This window comes from Schistocerca cancellata, chromosome 10, assembly GCF_023864275.1.
Source record: "Schistocerca cancellata isolate TAMUIC-IGC-003103 chromosome 10, iqSchCanc2.1, whole genome shotgun sequence".
NCBI classification, from domain to species: domain Eukaryota; kingdom Metazoa; phylum Arthropoda; class Insecta; order Orthoptera; family Acrididae; genus Schistocerca; species Schistocerca cancellata.
Window position 1 is genome coordinate 198,291,131 of NC_064635.1, and position 27,782 is coordinate 198,318,912.

Here is a 27,782-nt window from a genome sequence, read left to right on the forward strand (position 1 = left end):
CAGGTTCGAATCTTGCCTGGGGGATGGATGAGTGTGATGTCCTTAGGTTAGTTAGGTCTAAGTAGCTCTACGTTCTAGCGGACTGATGACCTCAGATGTTAAGTCCAATAATGCTCATAGCCATTTGAACATTTAAACCTGATCGAACACATCTGCGATCTGATTGAAAGTGGTGTCAGGGTTCATCGCCCCCCTCAATGGATTTTACGGTAATTAGGTGACTTGTGAGTCCAGATGTGGCGCAACCTATTAAGGCCCCATTGCTTCCATGCCACGACGCGTCGCCGCTGTTATCCGTGCCAAAGGTGGACATACCGGCTATTAAGTAAGTGGTCGATATGTTCTGGCTGATCAGTGTACAACCCGCAAACAACCGTAGATGAAACGCATGAAATTGTAAAGAATCTGTCATGGTCTGCGTATGAAAAACAAATAAGTTAGTAAAAATAGCATTTGGCTTTCGTATGTCGTCACGGATTTCGCGTTGTCGTTGCGCTGCTGTTTTGTTAAGGGGTTCCGGAAAGGCTCAAAATCATGAAAAGTTCAATTTTTACTTTTTTGCGTTTTCTGAATCTGCAGACTATTACCTTTTAACAGATATATAATTTATTCAATTCCGAAGACTACAACTATTTTTAAATTTTTTTTTGAAATGTGTTCTACATGCGCGTGACCCACTGTGGCGCTGTTAAACTGCTGTCAGATGGTGTTATTATTAACGTCTGTGTTCATCAGGTACATTTTAGTGATGTGAAATAAAGTATGTGTTGTGGCTAACCTGTGATGGTTCAATATATATCGCTGGTGTGATTGTCGATTGTTTCATGTTTATTTACTCTGTCGTTGTCTCGAAAATATTCGTAATTAATTCTGTTTCTTGAGTCTCTGTTTTGTTGAAGTATAATAATGAGTAAAAGTAAAGTTATTACAAATCCTCTGAAGGCTTTTAAGAAAAGGAGAAATGTTGGAAAGCCACAGGTATGTGTTATTACTGTAAATAATCACATTCTAACATGGTACGAGCGATACTTGCTTTAGACAAGGAACGCCTTCGGGCTGCAGACAGGGCTGTAAAGAGTCTAGAAATACAAGCAAGAGTAAACAGGAGGAGGAACAAGAGAAAGCCGGAGGAGGAGTTTGCAGAGGATGAAGATAATCCATCCTATGGACCTGGAATGCACTAAAAAGTTAATCCAATCTTTGTCGCTCGATTCCCAAAACTTTTATTTTCTCATACTAATTACATGTTTTCTAAGGATCTTCCAAACATATTTGTTTCAAACTTTCAGTACCTTCTGCATAATTTAACACGGCCTTTTTCCAAAAAACTGTATATTTTTGAATATATAAATAAAAAATTGCAAAAAATGTGAATTTTCATTACAATTGAAAAAATATCATTTTTAATAACTGAACTAAAATTTTGTAAAATCCCTGTGTTAAGTTGTAGCCCATATTCCAATAAATAATCTGTAAGAAGTTCAACTTCCTACCTCAAATACTTTGTGAGGAAAGATGTAATTTATAAGCGTTATTTTAACATTGCAAGTATAGGGCGTTCCGCAGCCCCTTAAGTTAAATCTAGAGGCCAGGGCGTTATATATCAAAATCCATTCTGATCACTGCATTCATTAAAGACTAATGCACTTCCGCGCACACCAGGAGGAAAACTTGCCGACCAGAAGCCGAACGCTGATTGGCGGACAGCTGCCAATCGCTGACGACATGGATATCCACGAATAGCCTCTTTCCTTCCATCTTCCCTTACGTCATGACTAGCCAATCATATTAGAGGGCCAATTAAAAGTTTTACAACAGTGACATCAGACATCTATAGTCTGTAATAAATAGAAGCACCTATCCCCATGCAAAATCAGTCGTGCCCTGAGGAAGGCCGTTGCAATTCGACCGAAACGTCGGTTTTAGTTTATTATTGTTTTTAGTCTTTTAGCAATGACGCGGCATAATACCCAGAAGAATTTTAATCACTATGACACCGGCCGCCGGAGCCTACGTTCTTATACAATTGAATATAGTTTCTTCTAGTAAACAATCCTTCCTGTCTTATTGCAATATACGAAATAAAATGTCACTTGATACGGTGAAAGAGGATGCTTAGTTTTTGAAATAAAAAGTATGCATTTATTACTTAAGATCATTCTATGAAGGCATCCTTCCTTATATTCTCTCCTGAATATCGACGTTTATGACGAAAAGTTACCGACAGGGAATCGTAACCTTCTCTGTTTTCGGCTCTTGAGGAAGAATGTCTGTACCATTCCTCAACGGACATTCCCCATCAAAAGTATCCCCAGGACAGCTCAAGCTATCACAAACGCAAAGCTGCACGCATCACTTATTAATGTCCACTCATAGGAGTCCGGATACTTTTGACCGACTAGTATATTGTTAATTAAATTCTGAGAAAATGTATCCCAGACAAGAAATTTAAAGCCTAGTGTAGGTGAAAGTACATTCATTTGTGTGGATGCAAGGTAAAGTGATATTGCTGCTTATTTCTTTAGTTTAGTCCGAGTGTACAGCCTAAATTCTTGCTATAGTGACAAACTTCCTTACAGGAATAAATATAAATATTTGCACATGCTTTTCTGAATGTCCATCTGCGTTGGCTATTGCATTTTCCCGCTCAAAACAATTACAACTGACGTCGTCCTTTTCGCGCTGTCAATGACTGTCTTAAAATTGTTCCTTGTCCACGTCAGTGGGTGACGTCTTGACTAGTCGAAGTTGTCTTAACACACAATTTTTTTTCATTTTCCAGCTATTCCAGCAGCAATTCTGGACTTTCCATTCTACGACCTAGGAGTTGAGTGAGTATTACCAAATGTCACCTGTATCAGAATGGCTAATTACTTCTTGTACCGCTCATTTGTGTGTGTGTGTGTGTGTGTGTGTGTGTGTGTGTGTGTGCCTGTGTGTGCGTGCGTGTGGTTGCTCTAGGGTAGCTGGCGACAGTAACGATTAACACTGTACCCACATGTCTAGCAACTGGAGGCAAGAAAGGCTGGTAGCAAAACTAACGGAAAGTGAACAGCAGTCTATTACGTACTGTAGATTTGATTCGAGTATGGACTGTTTGTCTGAAGTATGTTGTTTGCTGGAGAGTAGGCTAACCATATGGTTTATTAGCTATTGCTACACTTCATGCATACTAAAATAATCACATTTTGTATTTCTTTAAGACAGTGGCGAATTTTTGTCCAACATGTTGAACGTGATGGTTCAGGGTATAAGCAACTGTAATAATTAATTTGTAACAAATTAAAACACTCAATTTGCTACTTTACGAAACTTAACAAGCTTAAAAAACAAGGTACGAATGGAATAAGTTACATAAAATGGGAAAGTAGCGACATACATCATTATTTATTTTACATCGTGTTAATTCATACAAAGGGACTTCCGTCGTCACCCCCTTACCCCCGCCCCCTTCCTCTGTGATGCAATACGCATAACCCTACTGCCTGCATGTACTGTTATTCAAGCAAAATTGAGTGAAAGTATTTCACTTACACTGAAAATTTTTCTCTGCAAATCAGTATGTCTTGCTTATTGATTATCTTTTATTGAGTTTTTGTTCATTTAATTTTCTAATAAAAATAATTTTAGTATATTAGTGTATTTTGTACAACTGATTTTTTTTACATTATATTTTGCTAATGCTAGAAGTAACTATAAGTGACTTTTGGTTTAAACCTCCTATCGCTCCAATAGTAATTCTTATAATAATAATAATAATAATAATAATTCAAATAAATATTTTTAGTTGACTACAATATGAGAGTGCTATTACAGGAGCTATTTTTTGTCATGTCATTAGTGTTAAACAATTATTTCAGCTTGTTGCCCTATAACTTCCGGAAATCAAAAGTGCAATTATGCAGCCCCAATTTTTAATAGTAGTCTAGATCTAATGGAACAACTAGTTTACTGTTGCTAGTCACTGTTTATTTATCTCCACGACGCGTTTCAAAGGTTTAAACCTCCATCATCAGGTGAATTTAATTGGTTAGTGTTTTGTTTCTCCACTAGACAGTGCCAAAAGTTCATCCAAAAAACGTAACACAACACACACAAATATCCATACTAACAAATGTAAATAGATCTAATGATGGAGGTTTAAACCTTTAAAACGCGTCTTGGAGATAAAGAAACAGTTACCGGTAGCGGTAAACTTGTTGATTCATTTAATGTCAATAACGGTCACTGTAAAGCCTAACCTAAAATGTTCGCATTTAAAATGTAGATCTAATTATTATCGATGGGATAAATTCTCTTTCCCAGCCTATTGGTTGAACGTGGGAAACTTCCTACAAAAAATAAAAATAAAACACCTACGCTCGCCGGCTTCCCGACTTTCGTCGTTTATCTGCCAGACGCACTCAATCCGGGACTGACGCGCCTCCCCGTCGTGGAAGTGGTGCTTTAATGCGCACGGATATCCGGGACTTAACAAAGTAAGTTACACATTTCGTCCAGGACGCAGTACCCAAGCCTCCCGCGGCGAGAGAAAGAGAAAAATAGGATCCATGCCTCCCGGACCCTTCTGGTCAACCTGGGGCACAACATCCAAGGGTGCCACGGTCAGGGAAGCAACCAAGTCCTCCAGTTCAAATCACGTAGTAACATACATACTTCTAGCCGAAGCTGTAAAACATTTTTATTCATAAGTAAGAAGGAAAAACGCTTCTGATTACTCTGCTATTGCTTGAAAATTATTTGGTGGTTTTTGTACCAGTTTGTTTAGCGTTATCCAGGGTGCACCATGTAGAGGCGGACTGCCTCATGTTTCACTGTATAGGAAACTAACTTCACATATTGTTTTCTTCTAATTTTTTCATCCTTAAAGTCGCCACTTGTTGGTTCATGAGTTTTAAATTCGAACTACTTCTTCTTTTTGTTTTTGAGAAAGTGATTGCAATTTTTGTGTATCTGTGTATATGTGACCTGTAGGAGTAGAACACTACGGTACTTGCTGTGGACACTTCCAGAAGCATTCGTTGTTTCTTATTTTTGCCCACATGGACGAAGGAAGTCTACTCAATAGTCGCAGAATGTTCGTAGTTTTTCACATACAGACGTCGTTGACATTATGTTCTCGACAAAACAGTCAGCAACCATAAAAGGATCCAGCACTGACAAACCAGCTATACAAGAAAGAAACTTCGCGATTTGGTGTTTGTTATCCTTCACCACCAGCTCTGTGGTAGATGAAATTTACAACGTTGGATTCTTGCATTAGTCCAAACTTCACTTCTAGCTTGCATTAAACTTCCTCCAAACTCTGAAAGTTCAGACATAGAGCCGGCCGGGGTGGCCGAGCGGTTCTAGGCTCTACAGTCTGGAACCGCGCGACCGCTACGGTCGCAGGTTCGAATCCTGCCTCCGGCATGGATGTGTGTGATGTCCTTAGATTAGTTAGGTTTAAGTAGTTCTAAGTTCTAGGGGACTGATGACCTCAGAAGTTAAGTCCCATAGTGCTCAGAGTCATTTGAACCATTTCAGACATAGAGCATTACATTTGTCAAAAACTGTTGGTTCAATTGGATCTGAGCACTATGGGACTCAACATCTAAGGTCATCAGTCCCTAGAACATAGAACTACTTAAACCTAACTAACCTAAGGACATCACACACATCCATGCCCGCGGCAGGATTCGAACCTCCGACCGTAGCGGTCGCGCGGTTCCAGACGGAAGCGCCTAGAACCGCTCGGCCACATCGGTCGGCCAACAGCTGTGGAAAGGACACATTGAAAAGGTTGAGTTTTCTTATCGTTAACAAAGAAAGAGAACCATTGGAATATAACGTCCATTAACAAGACTATGGATCGCAAATAGCTGCTAAAAAACTTAATTCAATGCTTGAAAGCCCTATCAACATGTATTGTGTCAAAGTACGTATTTAAAGGTTTCATCTTCAAAGTATATTACAAAATTCTTGTCAGCATCATCATATAACTAACTGTCGATCTGTAGTATTCACACTTAATGTATTCAGAACAAGATGAACCTCCTTCATACTTGGTAATTAGTATAGAATTTTCCGTCCGGCATTGTAAATTGGTTCACGAAACCTGTAGAAATCGCTTCCGCGTATTCTTCTTCCAGGTAATTATACACACTATGTAATCAAAAGTATCCGGACACTCCCAAAAACTTACGTTTTTCATATTTGGTGCACTGTGCTGCCACCTACTGCCAGGTACTCCATGTCAGCGACCTCAATAGTCATTAGACATCGTGAGACAGCAAACTGGGGCGCTCCGTCGAACTAACAGACTTCAAACGTGAACAGCTGATTGGATGTCACTTCTGTCATATGTCAGAACGCAAGATTTCCACGCTCCTAAACACCCCTAGGTCCACTGTTTCCGATGTGATAGTGAAGTGGAAACGTGAAGGGACACGTACAGCAGAAAAGCGTACAGGCCGACCTCGTCTGTTGACTGACAGAGACCGCTGACAGTTGAAGAGGGTCGTAATGTATAATAAGCAGAGATCTATCCAGACCATCACACAGAAATTTCAAACTGCACCAGAATCCACTGCAAGTACAGTGACAGTTAGGTGGGAGGTGAGAAAACTTTGATTTCATATTCGAGCGGCTGCTCATAATCCACACATCACGCCACTAAATGCCAAATGACGCCTCGATTGGTGTAAGGAGTGTAATCAATGGACGACTGAACAGTGGAAAAACGTTGTGTGGAGTCACTACTAGCAGTGTACAGTGTAGTGATCCGATAGCAGAGTGTGGGTGTGGCGAATGCCCAGTAAATGGGCATCTGTTAGCGTATGTAGTGCCAACAGTAAAATTCGGAGGCGGTGGTGTTATGATGTGATGGTGTTTTTCGTGGATGGGGCTTGCACTCCTTGTTGTTTTGCGTGTGAGTATCACAGCGCAGGCCAACATTGATGTTTTAAGCACCTTCTTGCTTCCGACTGTTGAAGAGGAATTCGGGGATTGCGATTGCATCTTTCAACACGATCGAGCACCTGTTCATAATGCACAGCCTGGGACGGAGTGATAACACGACAATAGCATCCCTGTAATGGACTGGCCTGCAAAGAGTCCTGACCTGAATCCTATAGATGTTTTGGAACGACGACTTCGTGCCAGACCTCACCGACCGACATCGGTCCCTCTCCTCAGTGCAGCACTCCGTGAAGAATGGGCTTCCATTCCCCAAGAAACCTTCCAGCACGTGATTGAATGTATGGCTGCGAGACTCGAAGCTGTCGTAAAGACTAAGGGTGGGCCAACACCATACTGAATTCCAGCTTTACCGATGGAGGGCGCCACGAACTTGTAAGACATTTTCGGCCAGGTGTCGGATACTTTTGATCATATAGTGTATAAGTTTTGTTGGTCTGTGCCATATATACACTCCTGGAAATGGAAAAAAGAACACATTGACACCGGTGTGTCAGACCCACCATACTTGCTCCGGACACTGCGAGAGGGCTGTACAAGCAATGATCACACTCACGGCACAGCGGACACACCAGGAACCGCGGTGTTGGCCGTTGAATGGCGCTAGATGCGCAGCATTTGTGCACCGCCGCCGTCAGTGTCAGCCAGTTTGCCGTGGCATACGGAGCTCCATCGCAGTCTTTAACACTGGTAGCATGCCACGACAGCGTGGACGTGAACCGTATGTGCAGTTGACGGACTTTGAGCGAGGGCGTATAGTGGGCATGCGGGAGGCCGGGTGGACGTACCGCCGAATTGCTCAACACGTGGGGCGTGAGGTCTCCACAGTACATCGATGTTGTCGCCAGTGGTCGGCGGAAGGTGCACGTGCCCGTCGACCTGGGACCGGACCGCAGCGACGCACGGATGCACGCCAAGACCGTAGGATCCTACGCAGTGCCGTAGGGGACCGCACCGCCACTTCCCAGCAAATTAGGCACACTGTTGCTCCTGGGGTATCGGCGAGGACCATTCGCAACCGTCTCCATGAAGCTGGGCTACGGTCCCGCACACCGTTAGGCCGTCTTCCGCTCACGCCCCAACATCGTGCAGCCCGCCTCCAGTGGTGTCACGACAGGCGTGAATGGAGGGACGAATGGAGACGTGTCGTCTTCAGCGATGAGAGTCGCTTCTGCCTTGGTGCCAATGATGGTCGTATGCGTGTTTGGCGCCGTGCAGGTGAGCGCCACAATCAGGACTGCATACGACCGAGGCACACAGGGCCAACACCCGGCATCATGGTGTGGGGAGCGATCTCCTACACTGGCCGTACACCACTGGTGATCGTCGAGGGGACACTGAATAGTGCACGGTACATCCAAACCGTCATCGAACCCATCGTTCTACCATTCCTGGACCGGCAAGGGAACTTGCTGTTCCAACAGGACAATGCACGTCCGCATGTATCCCGTGCCACCCAACGTGCTCTAGAAGGTGTAAGTCAACTACCCTGGCCAGCAAGATCTCCGGATCTGTCCCCCATTGAGCATGTTTGGGACTGGATGAAGCGTCGTCTCACGCGGTCTGCACGTCCAGCATGAACGCTGGTCCAACTGAGGCGCCAGGTGGAAATGGCATGGTAAGCCGTTCCACAGGACTACATCCAGCATCTCTACGATCGTATCCATGGGAGAATAGCAGCCTGCATTGCTGCGAAAGGTGGATATACACTGTACTAGTGCCGACATTGTGTGCCGGCCGGAGTGGCCGAGCGGTTAAAGGCGCTGCAGTCTGGAACCGCAATACCGCTACGGTCGCATGTTCGAATCCTGCCTCGGGCATGGATGTGTGTGATGTCCTTAGGTTAGTTAGGTTTAAGTAGTTCTAAGTTCTAGGGGACTTATGACCACAGCAGTTTAGTCTCAAAGTGCTCAGAGCCATTTCAACCATTTTCAACCGACATTGTGCATGCTCTGTTGCCTGTGTCTATGTGCCTGTGGTTCTGTCAGTGTGATCATGTGATGTATCTGACCCCAGGAATGTGTCAATAAAGTTTCCCCTTCCTGGGACAATGAATTCACGGTGTTCTTATTTCAATTTCCAGGAGTGTATATATATTCTGTAGCTTTCTTCTTCAGATCACATGCTATTTTCTGTCTCTGAATTTTATCACCAGCTGTTTCTGCATGGTTGTTGTCGACTTGATTCTGGAGCACATCGGTGTCTTCAGTGGAGACAGTTGTTACTCGTATAGAACTTTTGCAAGTCTTTATGTTGGACGCCCATCACGCTACACCACATTTTACCAATATTTTTGGAATCCGATAGCGTAATCTTTGTAAAGTAAAATTTTCCTTCCCATTCTACTCACAGTAACTGCAGCAGCGTCGGAGGTCATGTCCGAAAGTACAGATACCATTGGTGATTTTGCAGCTCTCGAAGAATGAAATTACAATGAAATCCAGACCATTAGTTGATAAATATCAACTTGGAGAGCTGAAAATGTGTGCCCCAACCGGGACTAAAACCTGGGATCTCCTGCTTACATGGCACATGCTCTATCCGAATGAGCTACCGAGGATGGAGAGCAGAGTGCATCTGCAAGGACTTACCTGTGACACGCTCCCCGTGATACCCACGCTTCCATCTTACTGCTCACGCACTGCATTTGTAGTTCTCCTGTCCACTATACTCATTACTCACGGTAGTGAATCTACCGACTCCCGTAAGAGTTTGCCTTACTTATATAAAGATGATATCTATTCTTTTGGACATGTCCGAAAGAACAGATACCATCTTCATATAAATAAGGCTTACCGGCCAATGATCTTCTTTAGTGCAGATGCACTCAGATTGCTCAAACTCTTACGGGAATCGGTAGACTGACTGCGATGTACAGGCGGTAGCAGGGCCAGGATGGGGAAGGTGTAGCCACATTTATTTGGTCCAAGCCTTGTTGACACAAATTTATTATTTAACAACAATTGGTCATACATCGAAGTTAATACAATTAACAGTTTGAAAGGAAATTTTAGCAATTAAAAATTTTTTTTAAACATTCTCTAGAAGACATGCACTCTGAAACGTTACATAAAGGTTGTTGTTGTTGTGGTCTTCAGTCCTGAGACTGGTTTGAAGCAGCTCTCCATGCTACTCTATCCTGTGCAAGCTTCTTCATCTCCCAGTACCTACTGCAACCTACATCCTTCTGAATCTGCTTAGTGTATTCATCTCTTGGTCTCCCTCTACGATTTTTACCCTCCACGCTGCCCTCCAATACTAAATTTATGATCCCTTGATGCCTCAGAACATGTCCTACCAACCGATCCCTTCTTCTGGTCAAGTTGTGCCACAAACTTCTCTTCTCCCCAATCCTATTCAATACTTCCTCATTAGTTCTACCCACCTAATCTTCAGCATTCTTCTGTAGCACCACATTTCGAAAGCTTCTATTCTCTTCTTGTCCAAACTATTTATCGTCCATGTTACACTTCCATACATGGCTACACTCCATACAAATACTTTCAGAAATGACTTCCTGACACTTAAATCTATACTCGATGTTAACAAATTTCTCTTCTTCAGAAAAGCTTTCCTTGCCATTGCCAGTCTACATTTTATATCCTCTCTACTTCGACCATCATCAGTTATTTTGCTCCCCAAATAGCAAAACTCCTTTACTACTTTAAGTGTCTCATTTCCTAATCTAATTCCCTCAGCTTCACCCGACTTAATTCGACTACATTCCATTATCCTCGTTTTGGTTTTGTTCATGTTCATGTTATACCCTCCTTTCAAGATACTGTCCATTCCGTTCAAGTGCTCTTCCAAGTCCTTTGCTGTCTCTGACAGAATTACAATGTCATCGGCGAACGAATCATGCCTCGGGCACGGATGTGTGTGATGTCCTTAGATTAGTTAGGCTGAAGTAGTTCTAATTTGTAGGGGACTGATGACCTCAGATGTTAAGTCCCATAGTGCTCAGAGCCATTTGAACCATTCCTATCTTTTTGGTGACATAAAGGTACTGTTGGTTCAAATATTAACGATTACACCAGAAAAATATTGAACTTGTGATTTGTACTACATGTAAATCAAACCTTAAAAAAATATGGCAAGATTGCAACAAATTCCCTACTGCCTGCAAAAAATTGTGGCAAATACACAAAATTTCTAAATTATTTTGTATCAGTTAAGTAAGCTACAAGATAGAAACAACATTAACGACTGGTGACATGAGCAAACACTGTAAAGTTTTCAATTTCACGACGGTTGTGTTATCTAGCAAATTTTCATTTAAATACTCCCCCCCTCCCCCACGTGTTCCAAAATCAATTCAGTCAGTCACTAGAAGAAACACAACTTAATACGCAAATATGGCAATATCAAGAAGTAGATGGGTTTATCCCAAGCAATATTAGTAGAATTAGGAAATTTGCAATTTAAACGCACTAATTTTAACAAAGTCTAATGTAATAATAATTTGGACAGATCTTTCATAAAATGATCGATGATAGTGGATACCGTGCCATACACTATGAAACAAATTAAGAATTATTCACAGTAGACACCTGGCACATGATGATATTCTCTGAAGTATTTCAAATCACAAAATGTTGGCTACAAGTACCAACCCCATAATAAAGTAATGATCACGAAATATAATAAAAGTATATGAAAATTTCGGCCTTAGCCAGGTAACGAGAACCACACCAATGCAGTTTCCTGTTACAGTCGAGTGCTAGGCCCAACAAACAACAGGTGGTCGCGGATAGCCACGCTAAGCAAACGAGCATTCCGTCCTCCCCACATGCCCGCAAACAGCCACACTCGTCGCAGTCCTTAATCGGCAGCCACCAGTAGACTCCCCGCCGCTTCCGTCCTGTCGCCATATACCGACAGAGCCGTCCTCCCAAAACTGTTGCTTCGCCCAACAGCGCTCAGCGACCACGCCCCCTACCGCTGCCGCGAAAACAAGTGAAATAATCTCGCGGGTAAATCAAATGAGCTGAGCCGTGACACGGGTCACTGAATACCGCGAGTAATGAGTATAGTGGGCAGGGGCACTACAAATGTGGTGTGAGGACAGTAAGTTGGAAGTTTACATCTCACGGGGAGCGTGCCAGAGATAAGTCCCTGCAGTCGCAGTATGTGTCCTCGATCGCTGTCGGATAGAGAGTCTGCCACATAAGCAGGAGCTCCCGGGTTCGAGTCCCGGTCGAGGCACACATTTTCAGCTGTCCCTGTTGATATTTATCAACGCGTGTAAGCAGCTAATGGTCTGGATTTCACTGAAATTTCATAGTTCACTATGAGGATACCTGATGTTGACAGACACGTGCGGTCACAAAACAGCACTCCGAGGAGGCGTGGAGGGATGAAGGCTTCTAACTGCTGGTACTTAGACTTGTTGAGGAGGCATGGGTTCTGCTACCTGCCACGCCAACCTGCTTATGGGAGGCTTCGGTCCTGCCCCCTATCGTCTCACATTAAGACCATTGTACAAATTAATAGCGCATTGTCAGAAGAGGGTGGATGTTCTGGGTTTTCGGTAGACACAGTTTTGCTGCGATACGGATAAATGCGCAATCTTAGAGTGCGAGAGATGTGGTGCAGTAACTAGAAACGTATTCCAGAGTTGAAACTCTCGGAACGCTACGATTCTTGTGGGCACAACATGGGAATTCCACAAAGATTCGCCGTGAAATTCTGGCACAGACACGTGGGTGACGTTGATTGGGAAGTCCGATCTTGCACCATGTGATTTCTATCTTTTGCCGGCTGCTGTGGCCGAGCGGTTTTAGACGCTTCAGTCTGGAACCTCGCGATTTCTACGGTCACAGGTTCGAATCCTGCCTCGGGCACGGATGTGTGTGCTGTTCTTAGGTTAGTTAGATTTAAGTAGTTCTAAGTCCTAGGGGACTGGTGACCTCAGATGTTAAGTCCCATAGTGCTCAGAGCCATTTGGACCATTCCTATCTTTTTGGTGAGCTGAAAGGGCATCTGGGGGGAAAAGAAATATTACAACTATGAAGATGTTCACACGGCGGTTCTCCAATGGCTCTGCAACCTAGCATCAGATTTCTGTCGACAAGGAACTGAACCACTAGTAGAGCATTCGGACCGTTGTTTCGGAGACTTGGTGAGTATGTTGAAAAGTTGTGTCATGTTTCTGTGTCACACTGACGTACAGTGCAGCACTGAATGAGTTATTTGTCCTGCCATAACAACGTGTAAGTTTTCCGCCAGGCGGGGTACCCGTGCAGTCTGAGGCGTCTTGTCATGGCTTGCGCGGCTCCTCCCGTCGGAGGTTCGGGTCCTCCCTCGGGCATGGGTGTGTGTGTGTCGTCCTTAGTTTAAGTTAGATTAAGTAGTGTGTAGGCTTAGGGACCGATGACCTCAGCAGTTTAGTCCCATAAGATCTTACCACAAATTTCCAATTTTTTTTAAGTCCCCTCATAATATGCTGTCTTGTTCCACTGATGTTTCTTGCGAGTTTCTCTTTTTGCGTAACTCATTCCGTATAAAATCTTAAAGTATCTTTATTCAGACAGCCATTAGGATTATAATACACCCCAAACGAATCGCTGTCGAGAAGACAAGGCTAGACTAACTACGGTACGCGTAGAGGGTTTCAGGCAACCACGTTTCCCGCTCTAGGTATGTGAACTGAACGAGAAAAAGCCTGACTAAGTTATGCAATCAGAAGTACGCTCTGCCACGCACGTAATGGTGGTATGCGTGTAGAGGTAAATGAAACTGGTGGCTGCAACCGGTAGCGGTGCTAAACAATGAAATGTAATTTGTTTCCAATGGTGAAATTGTAAAAATTTGAATTGTATACTATAGAGTACGTAAAATTATGCAAGTACACCAAGTACATTAATGTGACCGCTTCCTATGTGTGACGTGCATTAACCACTTACAGGCAGCAGGTGGCAGCACTAGCAGTGGCGGGTATACAGGGTGTTAGGAAATACCCGTTACAAACTTCAGTGACTTGTAGAGGGGAGTGAGTACATACTATATTTGCTAGGTTGTTTCACAACATGTTAGTCATGGTGGGAGAGGGGGGGGGGGGGCAGTGATTGCGTCTAATCGGATGACGTCATTTGACGTCCAACCTACCAGTCTCACCCGGTTCAAGTCTCATTCAGGAGTCTGTGAGTGTTAGAGGTGGTATGGAGTGCTGAAGGTGGCAGGGATGTAGTTGTAGTTCATCCACAGCACACCAGACGGCACTGGCATTATCGTGAACTCGCCGACGGGTTCTTTTCAACATGAGGCAGTATGGCGTTTTCCAGTTCGGGTATGCTCCATCTCCTTGCAGCACCACTGCCACGCCTTCTCAGGATGAAGATACTCCTTCGTCGAAGCCGTCGCGTAATAGTGGCGAAAAGGGTGTCTGGCGGTGCCGGACATTGTGCACAACGATCTTCATAAAGGCGGCGAGAGCTCTTCCACTACCCCCCCCCCCCCCCAAATTCCATATGTCCCTCCAGATCCTTGAGCCTCATGCACTCCGCCTCGCCTTCCGTATATGCCTCCCGTCGCCCATGCGGATCCTCTGTGACCACATTCCTTTCCCCCATCTGCTCCTATTCCTCGAACATATCCGCATCCTCTACACCGTTCGCCGCCTTGATCCCCCTCACCCCCTTGTTGCTCCTCGCCTCCCCCATCCCCGCCCCCTACCCTCCATCTCTACACCCTTCATCTCCTTTCCCAAGGTGGCTACCATCAGCTCCCCCTCCCGGATGATGCCCTATCTCCCTCCATTTATCCCTCCTATCACCTCTGACCCTCCCCCCTCCTTTCCTCCGTCCTTTTCCTGGGCTCCCCCCCCTTTCCATCCAGTTTTCTCCCCACCTAACCTCTCCCTGTCTCCCTTCCCCCCACCCCCCGAGTCCTTTTTGTATTCCCCTCCTCTACCTTCCCCACTCCCTGTCACGTCTGCCCAGCACCCCCCACCCCTCTTATGGGTCCTCATCCTCCATCGGGTCCTTTCCCCCTCCGCCCCCCTTCGTTTTTCCTCTACTTCCCCCCTTTTTATTTTCCCATCATCTGTCCCCCCCCCCCCCCCCCGGTCCCAAATCTGCTCTCGGCCGTGGTCTGTCATATTTGCCAACTTTTTAGTGCAGTGTTTCAAGTGAATGTTCCATGTTGTTTTGTCTTTCCAAAGTGTTGCGAACAGAAACCATGCTGTTGCTGGGTGTGAATTTTATATGTCTTTTGCGAACAGAAACCATACTATCGCCATGTTTTTTAATTGTCTATTATTTTACCTGTCAGCTTCATATGTATTTTATAAGCATCATCATACCTTTGTTCTATTTTTTAAGTTCCACGATTTTTTTTTCGCCATGTTACCATTTAAGTCTCCGATTTTATCTCCTGTTTTTATTCTTTATTATCTTCATCTTTTTAAAACAAAGACTGTAGGCTGAAAAACGGCATACTAAGCTGCTGCCAGCCCGCCCCCTTCAGGGGGAATCGAAACTCAACAAAGAAAAAAAAAAGCTCTTCCACTATCGTGAGCTCCGCCATACAGAATGATCATGTCGGTGTATTCTGCAAACGTGTACTCACAGATACTTGAAGAGGCTCGAACCATGACAGACGTCAAATGACATCAGCCGATCCGACGTAACCATCTTCTCTTCTCTCCCCCCCCCCCCCACCATCCCCCGCCCCACCCGCTCAACTGTGACTACCCTGTTGCAAACCTACCTAGCAAACATGTTTTGAAACGGCTGTAGCGCGTAAATGGTACGTTTCCGGACATGGGTTCCGATACAGAATACTATGTACTCGCTCGCTCCCGTCTACAGATACTAGAAGTTTGTAACGGGAATTTCCTAACACCCTGTATGAAGCCTGTCAGCGACACATGGAAACAGTGCAGTCGTTGTGGCAATGCGGAAAGGGACCAATTTATCTGGCACCCAAAGGTCATGGTCTTTGTCTTTCGAGCGAAGAGAGATAGGATTTCCAAAACAACAAAGTTTGCAAACAGTTCTCGTATCTCCGTAGTTGAAGAATAATGTGCCTGCCAAATGGCGTTACCCAAAGTTTGAAGTGCAATAGCCAGTCACAGGCGGTAGGTGTTCGGAAATTTCCATTACAAATTTCTAGAACTTGTAGAGGGGAGCGAATGCATAGTATTCTGAGCAGGAACCCATGTGCGGAAACATACCATTTGCGTGCTACAGCCATTTGACAACATGTTTGTTGGATAGGGTAGTCTTGCTGTACCACGGGCCATAAATGAGAGTATATGTGTACGGGAGAACAGACGGTCAGCTTTTGAGCAACTGACCGCCCGGATGGACCAAGGCGCTAACATCAGTGTCTCCTCAACGACCGTTTAGCGAACGCTGCTGCGTGTAGGCCTGGAGAAGATGCCTGGTTCATGCACCCACTGTCGACTGTTGTTAATCGGCGACAAAGGCTGGATTTTACTCGCCAGTAATGCAACAGGACGTGCACTGAGTGAAGACAAGTGCGTTTTTCAGATCAGTGACGTTTTACGCTTCATCGGCGTAAAATATTTGGAAGCAAACACCCTGTAACAGACGCTGAAAGGATCGAGGCAGGAGGATGGAGCGTAATGGTCTGGAAAATGTTTTCATGGCATCCCCTGGGTGGTCTCGTTATTTTGGAAGGCACTGTGGATTAACGTAATTATGCATCTATTCTTCGGGATCATGTAGACACCTACATGCTATTTGTTTCTCCTCGCATGGTGGCATCTGACACCATGAGAATGCAACCACACAGCTCACAATGTACTTGTGTGGTTCGAAGAGCACCAGGATCATTTTACCATAATCCTCTGGCCACCAAATACCCGGGATTTCAGCCCAGTCGAGAATCTGTGAGACCACCTGGATTGGGCTGTTTGCGCCGTGGATCCTCAACCCACAAATCTAGCGTAGCTGGAGTTGGCATGGCTCCACATCCATGTCGGTACCTTCCAGAACCTCATCGGTTCTCTTCCAGTACGTCTGTAGGTGTGGACATGTGTTGTTGTTGTGGTCTTCAGTCCTGAGACTGGTTTGATGCAGCTCTCCATGATACTCTATCCTGTGCAAGCCCCTTCATCTCCCAGTACATACTGCAACCTACATCCTTCTGAATCTGCTTAGTGTATTCATCTCTTGGTCTCCCTCTACGATTTTTACCCTCCACGCTGCCCTCCAGTACTAAATTGGTGATCTCTTGATGACTCAGAGCATGTCCTACCAACCGATCCCTTCTTCTAGTCAAGTTGTGCCACAAACTCCTCCCCAATTCTATTCAATACCTCCTCATTAGTTATGTGATCTACCCATCTAATCTTCAGCATTCTTCTGTAGCACCACATTTCGAAAGCTTCTATTCTCTTCTTGTCCAAACTATTTATCGTCCATGTTTCACTTCCATACATGGCTACACTCCGTACAAATACTTTCAGAAACGACTTCCTGACACTTAAATCTATACTCGATGTTAAGAAATTTCTCTTCTTCAGAACCGCTTTCCTTGTCATTGCCAGTCTACATTTTATATGCTCTCTACTTGGACCATCATCAGTTATTTTGCTCCCCAAATAGCAAAACTCCTGTACTACTTTAAGTGTTTCATTTCCTAATCTAATTCCCGGAACATCACCCGACTTAATTCGACTACATTCCATTATCCTCGTTTTGCTTTTGTTGATGTTCATCTTATATCCTCATTTCAAGACACTGTTCATTACGTTCAACTACTCTTCCAAGTCCTTTGCTGTCTCTGACAGAATTACAATGTCATCGGCGAACCTCAAAGTTTTTATTTCTTGTCCATGGATTTTAATACCTACTCCGAACTTTTCTTTCGTTTCCTTTACAACTTGCTCTATATAGAGTCTGAATAGCAACGGGGAGAGGTTACAACCCTGTCTCACTCCCTTCCAAACCACTGCTGCCCTTTCATGTCCCTCGACCCTTATAACTGCCATCTGCATTCTGTACAAATTTTAAAAAGGCCTTTCGCTCCCTGTATTTTACCCCTGCCACCTTAAGAATTCGAAAGAGAGTATTCCATTCAACATTGTCAAAAGCTTTCTCTAAGTCTACAAATGCTAGTAACGTAGGTTTACCTTTCCTTAATCTTTCTTCTAAGATAAGTCGTAGGGTGTGTGCATGGTCTGTCGTTACTCAGGGTTGAGATGATTTGGGGGAGGAGACCAAACTTCGAGGTCATCGGTTTCGGGAAGGATGGGGAAGGAAGTCGGCCACGCCCTTTCAAAGGAACCACCCCGGTATTGGCCTAAAGCGATTTAGGGAAATCACGGAAAACCTAAATCAGGATGGCCAGACGCCCGTTTGAACCAACGTCCTCCCGAATGAGAGTCCAGTGTGCTAACCACTACGCCACATTGCTCGGTCGTTATTCACGCATTTGACAGACGGTCACATTAATGTGGATGGACACTGTAGAATTACTTTTATATTATAAGAAATTTGATTCATGTTCATGCGTCATAGAAGACTGGAATAAATATTATGTAATCGTCAGTGTAGGTTAAATAGCTAAGCTGTACATGCAAATAAGATGTAAAAGCTGCAGACAGGCTTGATATAAGAAGCCTTTGTACACATTTTGTTCATCACAGTGCACTTGTCTTGAACACTCTGCTGCAGGGCACTGAATTACGGGGCCATAGGAACCATCCTGGCTCACGAAGTCACTCACGGCTTTGATGATACAGGTGAGTCTAGTGTGGGACGGTACTAAGCGTGTCACGCCAGCACTTTGAAAACTTCACGTAGTATCCAGACCTTTAGCACATCTGCACTTTAGCGTTCTGTAATGTGAAGCACTGTAGCACAGAAACACGGAGTACAACAGTGATCTGTATGATTAAACGACGATTACGTATGTTTGAAACACTGTCAATTCTTTTACACATTCTTTCTCGTGGAAACGTGAGCATGATTTACAAGTTCATACAGGGTGTTTCAAAAACGACCGGTATATTTGAAACGGCAATAAAAACTAAACGAGCAGCGATAGAAATACACCGTTTGTTGCAATATGCTTGGGACAACAGTACATTTTCAGGCAGACAAACTTTCAAAATTACAGTAGCTACAATTTTCAACAACAGATGGCGCTGCGGTCTGGGAAACTCTATAGTACGATATTTTCCACATATCCACCATGCGTAGCAATAATATGGCGTAGTCTCTGAATGAAATTACCCGAAACCTTTGACAACGTGTCTGGCGGAATGGCTTCACATGCAGATGAGATGTACTGCTTCAGCTGTTCAATTGTTTCTGGATTCTGGCGGTACACCTGATCTTTCAAGTGTCCCCACAGGAAGAAGTCACAGGGGTTCATGTCTGGCGAATAGGGAGGCCAATCCACGCCGCCTCCTGTATGTTTCGGATAGCCCAAAGCAATCACACGATCATCGAAATATTCATTCAGGAAATTAAAGACGTCGGCCGTGCGATGTGGCCGGGCACCATCTCGCATAAACCACGAGGTGTTCGCAGTGTCGTCTAAGGCAGTTTGTACCGCCACAAATTCACGAAGAATGTCCAGATAGCGTGATGCAGTAATCGTTTCGGATCTGAAAAATGGGCCAATGATTCCTTTGGGAGAAATGGCGGCCCAGACCAATACTTTTTGAGGATGCAGGGACGATGGGACTGCAACATGGGGCTTTTCGGTTCCCCATATGCGCCAGTTCTGTTTATTGACGAAGCTGTCCAGGTAAAAATAAGCTTCGTCAGTAAACCAAATGCTGCCCACATGCATATCGCCGTCATCAATCTTGTGCACTATATCGTTAGCAAATGTCTCTCGTGCAGCAATGGTAGCGGCGCTGAGGGGTTGCCGCGTTTGAATTTTGTATGGATAGAGGTGTAAACTCTGGCGCATGAGACGATACGTGGACGTTGGCGTCATTTGGACCGCAGCTGCAACACGGCAAACGGAAACCCGAGGCCGCTGCTGGATCATCTGCTGCACTAACTGCGCGTTGCCCTCTGTGGTTGCCGTACGCGGTTGCCCTACCTTTCCAGCACGTTCATCCGTCACGTTCCCAGTCCGTTGAAATTTTTTTTTTTTTACTTTATTGTTATTTTGACACCTGAGCAAGCAGGTAGGCTGGCAGCAGCACAATACGCTGCTCTTCAGCCGAAGAGAGTACAAGGAAATAAACAGAGAAGAGACATCACTTAAAAAAACGGCGGGAAAAAACAGTAGACTCATGAACATAAAAACACAAGAAGCCGTTCACACTCGATGACAATCCACATTACAAACTGTTGACACGACGCACAAACACTGAAGAAGACAATATCACTGGTGAACAATGGAGTGTGACGACGAAACTGAACACTAAACACGACGGCACACACGATACACTGATGGCGACGACCTCCGGCGCGCGAATGTTCACTCAGCGTGTACGAGTCCGGGGACCTGCCAAGAGTGGAGGTGGAGGAGGAGGAAGGGGAGATGGGAGAGGAGAGAGCAGAGATGCCATGGGCAAAGGAGAGAGGGGGAGGGAGGAAGTGGGAGGGGAAGCCCGGAGGAGAGGGTAGGAGGGAGGGGGAAAGGAAAGAGAAGGGAAGGGAAAGGGGGGGAGGGAGGGTGCCTAAAGGAAAGGACACAGGAGGTGGGGGGAGGATCAAAGTTGATAGGAGGGGTAGATGCAGGGGAGGAGGACATCATCAGGGAGGGGGAGCTGGCGGAAGCCACCTTGGGAGAGGGTAAGGAGGGTGGAGAGATGGAGACCAGGTGGGATGTGGGAATACAGGCGCGGCAGCGGGCGGGGGTGGGAGAGGATCGGGGACACGAGCGGGTGAGGAGGAACAAGTTTACGGGAGGTGTACAGGATCCGTATCCTTTCAAGGAAAAGGAGGAGGTGGGGGAAGGGGATGAGATCATACAGGATCCGCGTGGGGGAGGGGAGACGGATGCGATAGGCAAGGCGGAGAGCATGGCGTTCAAGGATTTGGAGGGATTTATAAAAGGTGGGGGGCGCGGAGATCCAGGCTGGATGGGCGTAACAAAGTATAGGGCGGATGAGGGATTTATAGGTGTGGAGGATTGTGGAGGCGTCCAAACCCCACGTACAGCCAGAAAGGAGCTTGAGGAGACGGAGGCGGGAACGTGCCTTGGCTTGGATTGTCCGGAGATGGGGAGTCCAGGAGAGGCGACGGTCGAGGGTGACGCCAAGGTACTGAAGGGTGGGAGTGAGGGCGATAGGACGGCCATAGACGGTGAGATAGAAATCAAGGAGGCGGAAGCAAGGGGTGGTTTTGCCTACAATGATCGCCTGGGTTTTGGAGGGATTGACCTTAAGCAACCACTGGTTGCACCAAGCAGTGAAGCGGTCAAGATGGGATTGGAGAAGGCGTTGGGAGCGTTGCAGGGTGGGGGCAAGGGCAAGGAAGGCAGTGTCATCGGCAAAATGGAGAAGGTGGACGGGGGGTGACGGCGGCGGCATGTCCGCCGTGTACAAGAGGTACAGAAGGGGGGAGAGGACGGAGCCTTGGGGCACACCGGCGGAGGGGAAAAAGGTGTAGGTATCTGTGTTATGGATGGTGACATAGGAAGGACGGCGGGAGAGAAAGGAGCCGATCAGACGGACGTAGTTAATGGGAAGGGCAAAGGTTTGGAGCTTGAAGAGGAGACCGGAATGCCAGACGCGGTCATAAGCGCGTTCGAGGTCAAGGGAGAGGAAGATTGCGGAGCGACGGGAATTAAGCTGTTCGGAAAGGAGATGAGTGAGGTGAAGGAGAAGATCGTCAGAAGAGAAGGACGGCCGAAAGCCACACTGGGTGACGGGAAGGAGGCGGTGCTGGCGGAGATGCTGGTGGATGCGGCGGGTGAGGATAGATTCCAGGACCTTGCTGAATACCGAGGTAAGGCTGATAGGACGGTAAGAGGAGACGGCGGATGGCGGTTTGCCAGGTTTAAGGAACATGAGGATACGGGAGGTTTTCCACAGGTCGGGGTAGTAACCGGTGGACAGGACGACATTGTAGAGCCTGGCCAGGGTGGAGAGGAAAGAGACAGGAGCTTCACGAAGGTGACGGTAGGTGGCACGATCGTGACCAGGAGCGGTGTTGCGTTTTGTGCGGAGTGTATCAATGAGATCCTGTGTAGTGATAGGGGCATTGAGTTCCGTGTGTGTAATGTTGTCCAAGTACTGGAAACCAGGAGCGAGGGGAGGGACAGAGGTGTCAGTTCGATCGCGGATATCCGGGAAGAGGGAGTAATCGAACTGGGGATCATCGGGGATGGAGAAAACATCGGAGAGGTAGGAGGCAAAGTGATTGGCCTTACTAAGGGCGTCAGGGAAGGGGTGATCATCGTGGAGAAGAGGATAGTAGGGGGAGGGTTTAGTTCCAGTAAGGCGACGGAAGGCCGACCAGAACTAGGACGAGTTGATTGGTAGGGTTTCATTTAAACGGGTGCATGTCTGTCGCCAGTCCCGGCATTGCTTAGCCGCAAGCAAATTACGAACGTGTCGCTGGAGTTGCCGGTGGCGTCGTAGTGTGTCCGGGTCACACGTGCGGAGGAAGGCACGGTAGAGACGACGGGATTCACGGAGGAGGAGAACGGCCTGTGGGGGTAAGGTAGGACGGTGGGGGTGGATGGCGACAGTAGGAACGTGGGCCTCCACGGCCTCAGACAAGGTCTGCTGGAGAAAGGAGGCGGCATGGGTGACATCGTCAGGGTGGTGGTAGGTGAGAGGGTGGCTATCGACCTGGGTGGAAAGGGTATCCCGGTAGGCATTCCAGTCGGCTCGGGAATAGTCGTGGACATACTTAGGGGGAGGATCAGTACAAGGGTCGGGGCGAGGGCGACGACCATCTGAAACGGTGAGGAGGACAGGGAGATGGTCGCTACCAATAGGTTCCAGGACATCCACCGTTATGCGGCCAAGGAGGTTGGGGGAGGAGAGGATAACATCAGGAGTGGAGTTGGATTCGGGACGGGTGTGCTGGGGGATGGGAATGAGGTCGCCTTGAAGGGAGGAGAGGAACCGATGCCACCGCCGTAACTGGGCGGCGGAACGACTATGGATGTTGAGGTCGGCGGCGATCACGTAGGAGGAGAAGGTACGGTCAATGTGGGAGAGGAAGTCGAAGGGAAGAGGGGCGTTAGGGCGGACATAGATGGTGGCGCAGGTAACGGTAAGGCCAGGGAAGAAGAGACTAAGGATCAGGTGTTCGGTGGGGTCGGGAAGGAGAGGTTGGAGCCGAACGGGGATCTGGCGGTGGTGTCCAATGGCAACTCCGCCACGCGCAATCGGGAGGGGATTATCGGAGCGGTGGAGGAGGTAGGGCGACGTGTGGACTGTGTGGTGGGGTTGCAGGAAGGTTTCATTGAGGAGGAAGGCATCCACGCGGTGGGTGGCAAGGGTGTGCAGGAAGAGGTTTTTGTTGGCGGGAAAGGAGCGTATGTTGTTAAAAAGGATACGTTGCTGTCGCACCATGACAGGGATTTAAACGAGGGTTTCAAGACGGGAGAAGGTGAAATGGGCCTGGTTGTTGGAGTAGGTGGCATACATCTTGAGTTGGAATATGGAACGGGCGGCAAGGGAGATCTGCTGGAGGGTGTGGGGGTGCTGAAAGGGATGAACAGTCTGGAGGACGATGGTAAGGAACCTGATGATGTCCTCAGCGGTGGGGGGGGGGGACGAAGGGAATTGCCAGGAGGGGTGGGGGCGTCCAGAGGACGGAGAGGGACGGTGAGTTCAGGAGTGGTTGGAGGGGGTCGGGCTTTACACTTTTGGGAGTAGGTGGGATGGGGGAGATTGCAGGTATTGCAGGAAGGAGGGGATTGGAGATTAGGGCACTGCCTGAGGAAGTGCTCTTGCCGACAATGCGGGCAGGTGGGGGCCTCGCGGCACTCTGCTGTGGGGTGCGCGTTATAGCGCAGACACCTCTGGCAGCGCAGGGATTGAGGAGGGGAACGGGAGGGGTCGACCTTGTACCGCTGGTTAAAAAGGAGGGCACCCTCCTTCAGGAGACGGTCAATGGAGGGGGCGTGCTCAGAAAAAACCCGCATAAGGCGGGTGGGGCCGGTAGCGTTATGTATGCGGCGAACCGCACGCACCTCCAAATGGGGATGCGCCTGGAGCTCCGCCAACACCTCCTCCTCCGTGATCACTGGACTAAGCCGAGTGATCACGGCGGTGAGAGTTGGCGGGCGACGCGGAGGTTGGTGTTGGCGGGATGGAGGTGGTGAAGGAGCAGGGGTGAAAGAGGCATGAGGGCCAAAGCGGGTGACAGGGATGCGGGAAAGTAGGTATGTGTGGAGGGTTGGGCTGGGGGAGGAGATGAGGACCGAATCACGGCGAGGAGTGAGGAGGGAGATGGGGGCACCAGGACAATGCTGGCGAAGGAAGAGGGTGAGGTTCCGGGCTTCAAGGAGAGAGGGATCAGGACGGGAGAGGAGGTAGCGGTAGGAGTAGGGGGTAGAGGAGGAGGAGGAGGGGGCAGGGACAGGCGGGGAGACATCCATGGCATCATGGGTGGGGGAAGGAGGACGAGGCGGAGCCTTTTTGGAAGCAGAGGAAGCAGGGGTGCCACTGGGGCGCTTGACGGCGGTGGAGGAGGTGTGGGGGACGGGAACAACGGGAATGTGGCGGGGAGGGGCAGGTCCCGGGGCCGGAGTCGGCGCCAGAGATGGTGACGGTGAAGGTGAAGGTGAAGGCGACAGCGACGATGACGATGACGATGACGGTGGCAGTGGCGGCGGTGATGGCGAAGGTGACGGGGAGAGCTGGGCGTGGACAGTGGCCCGACGGGCCACAACCCGAGCCGGAGCTGCAGTGACAGGCTGGGGGAGTGGGGGGAAAGGATCAGAACGAGAGGAAGAAGCGGGAGAGGGGGCGACAAAGATAGAGGGTGAAGGGAGAGTGAGGAGAGGTGGGATGGAAGGAGGGGGGTGGGACTGGGCACACCAAGTTATAGTGGTGGAGGCGGCGGAAGGGGAAGTATAAACAATGGCGGTGGTGGTAGCGGTGGCAGCGGTGGTGGGGGCGGACATGACGGTAGACAGAAACAATAACTAACGGAACGAAGAGGAGAGGACAGAAACTGGGAACAGACAAAGACGAAGACGGATGAAGACGGCCGTAGACCAAGGTCAGGACGGCGGCGGCGGCGGCGGGCACCGGCTGGCGGCGGCGACGGCGGCGGCGGCGGCGGGCACCGGCGGCGGCGGCGGCGGCGACGAAAAGACGGACGGACGAACAGCAGATGGCGGCGAACAGGCAGACGGACGGACGGACGGACGGACGGACAGCAGGCAGCAGCGGCGGCGGCGCCGGCGGCGGCGGTGGACAACGAGCAGGCAGGCGGACAGACGGACAAACAGCGATAGCAGGAAGCGACGGACGGGCAGACAGACAGACAGACAGACGAACGAACACAAACTTCGAAAACGGAGATTCCAACCAGGGAGTAGCCCAGGCCGTGGAATCGGACGCCTTCGAATGAGGGGCTCCAACCCTCTGATGTTGTCCGTTGAAATTTTTCAAACAGGTTCTTTTATTGTATCGCTTTTCGGTTCTTTGGTTACATTAAACCTCCGTTGAAAACTTCGTCTTGTTGCAACAACACTGTGTTCTAGGCGGTGGAATTCCAACACTAGAAAAATCCTCTGTTCTAAGGAATAAACCATGTTGTCCACAGCACACTTGCACGTTGTGAACAGCACACGCTTACAGCAGAAAGACGACGTACAGAATGGCGCACCCAAAGACTGCGTTGTCTTCTATATCTTTCACATCACTTGCAGCGCCATCTGTTGTTGAAAATTGTAACTACTGTAATTTCGAAAGTTTGTTCGCCTGACAATGTACTGTTGTCCCAAGCATATGGCAACAAACGGTGTATTTCTATCGCTGCTCGTTTAGTTTTTATTGCCGTTTCAAATATACCGGTCATTTTTGAAACACCCTGTAAATACCCGTTACTTTGATGTGCATTCACTTTCCACGATGAAATCAGATTTTTTAACAAATTACATAACGCGACTGCGAAGTCAAGAAGCATAGGCGACTCACTGCTTGTCGAATTCAATTATTTGCTTCAAATTCTATACTTAGTACAGAGATTATGACACATCAAATAACCAAATACCCGATTTAATTTGAAGAAACATGTTCCGAGAAGACATGATGTCATTATCGAGTTCTATAAACAAGTTAAACGCGATTCATTATATCGCATTATTTCACGTTATTACATGTAACGTGTATGTATCTACCCTGTCCACGTAGTATTACGTATCTTAAAAGGATCACACTATTAGGTACAGTCAGAAATAGGCAAGCAACAAACAAGTCATGGTATAAAGATCGTAATTAACGGTGGCGCTTAACAACCACACATTTACTAACGGAAGTAAGCTGCCACTTATCTACTAAAGAAAGATTGCATATCAGTGCCAACGAACAATACAGCTGTCTACTCTACGGCTGTATGTCTGTCATAGCAAAAGCGAAAAACATTCGTAGACCTATGTCAAATTTTTGCATTTATTGATATTTGAGAGAATATTACGGTATTGACTGGTATATTATCCCACATAAACAATCATTTACAGCCAACCGAATCTTCATGACTGACTCTACCATATTACGCTCACTGCATATACTATATCCTGTAAGTTGTTAACCGTGCTACAAATAGCGTGCAGAATGGCCTGTAGGTGGCAGCATAGTGCAGATGCACACATACTGTCACAGTATCAGTATAAAGATGGCCGCCCCACTTGCGACTTGCACCAGGGAAGAACAGCGTTCTGTTATTCGGTTTTTGCGTAGTGAATGTGTGAAACCTATTGAAATTCGTCGACAAATGAGGGTACAGTACGGGCAAATGAAGGGTACAGTACGGTGATGCATGTTTGTCACAGCAGCAAGTCTACGAATGGCTTAGGAAGTTCGCAAATGGTATGACTTCAGTGGAAGATGGCCCTCGTCCAGGTCAGGCACAACGAGTTGTGACTCCACAGAACATTGCAGTTGTTGAAGCCATAGAGAAGGAAAACCACCGAGTGACACTGAATGACATTCCAGCGTGTTTACAGATTAGTCATGGGTCAGCACACCACATTGTGCATGATGTGGTCCAGTTTCACAAAGTGTCTGCAAGATGGGTGCCACGGCAGCTGACTCCTGGAATGAGAGAACTACGTGTAGATGCTTGTGTACAACTTCTTCGGCGCTTTGAACGGGAAGGTGATGGCTTCCTTGCAAGAATCGTTACTAGAGACAAAACCTGGGTTCACTTCCACCAACCGGAAACGAAGAGAGCGAACAAGGAATGGCGCCATTTCTCATCACCAAAACCAAAGAAGTTTCGAACAGAACCATCAGCAGGGAAGGTTATGCTGACTCTCTTTTGGGACGAAAATGGCGTCATTTTGGAGCATTACATGCCTAGAGGGACCACTGTTACCAGTGCATCGTACACAGATCTCCTAAAAATCATATGCTGCCTGGAATCAGATCAAACCGATGTGGATTGCTGTCAGCAGGTGTCCTTTTGCAACATGACAATGCAAGGCCCCACACTGCCCGTACAACAATTGCAACAATCACAGACGTGCATTTTGAGTGTCTTCCTCATACACCATATTCACCAGACCTTGCCCCAAGTGATTTCCATATGTTTGGACCACTCAAAGACGCAATGGGAGGAAATAAGTTCCCTTCTGATGAAGAGGTACGCCACGCGGTGCATGAGTGGTTGCGCGGACTACCAAAAGAATTTTTTCTAAAGTAATTTATGCACTTTGTAAGCACTGGAGGACTTGCATTGAGCATGGGGGAGATA

At 47.2% G+C, this 27,782-nt stretch overlaps 1 protein-coding gene across 1 annotated transcript in view; it reads left to right on the plus strand.

Moving 5' to 3' along the window:
• LOC126106257 (endothelin-converting enzyme homolog) overlaps positions 1 to 27,782 on the plus strand; it is a 593,945-nt gene that overhangs the window by 517,385 nt on the left and 48,778 nt on the right. Inside the window, exons 16-17 of the mRNA XM_049912482.1 lie at positions 2,783 to 2,831; positions 18,603 to 18,670. Coding sequence (XP_049768439.1) covers positions 2,783 to 2,831; positions 18,603 to 18,670 — 117 coding nt within the window. The remainder of the gene's footprint in view (positions 1 to 2,782; positions 2,832 to 18,602; positions 18,671 to 27,782) is intronic.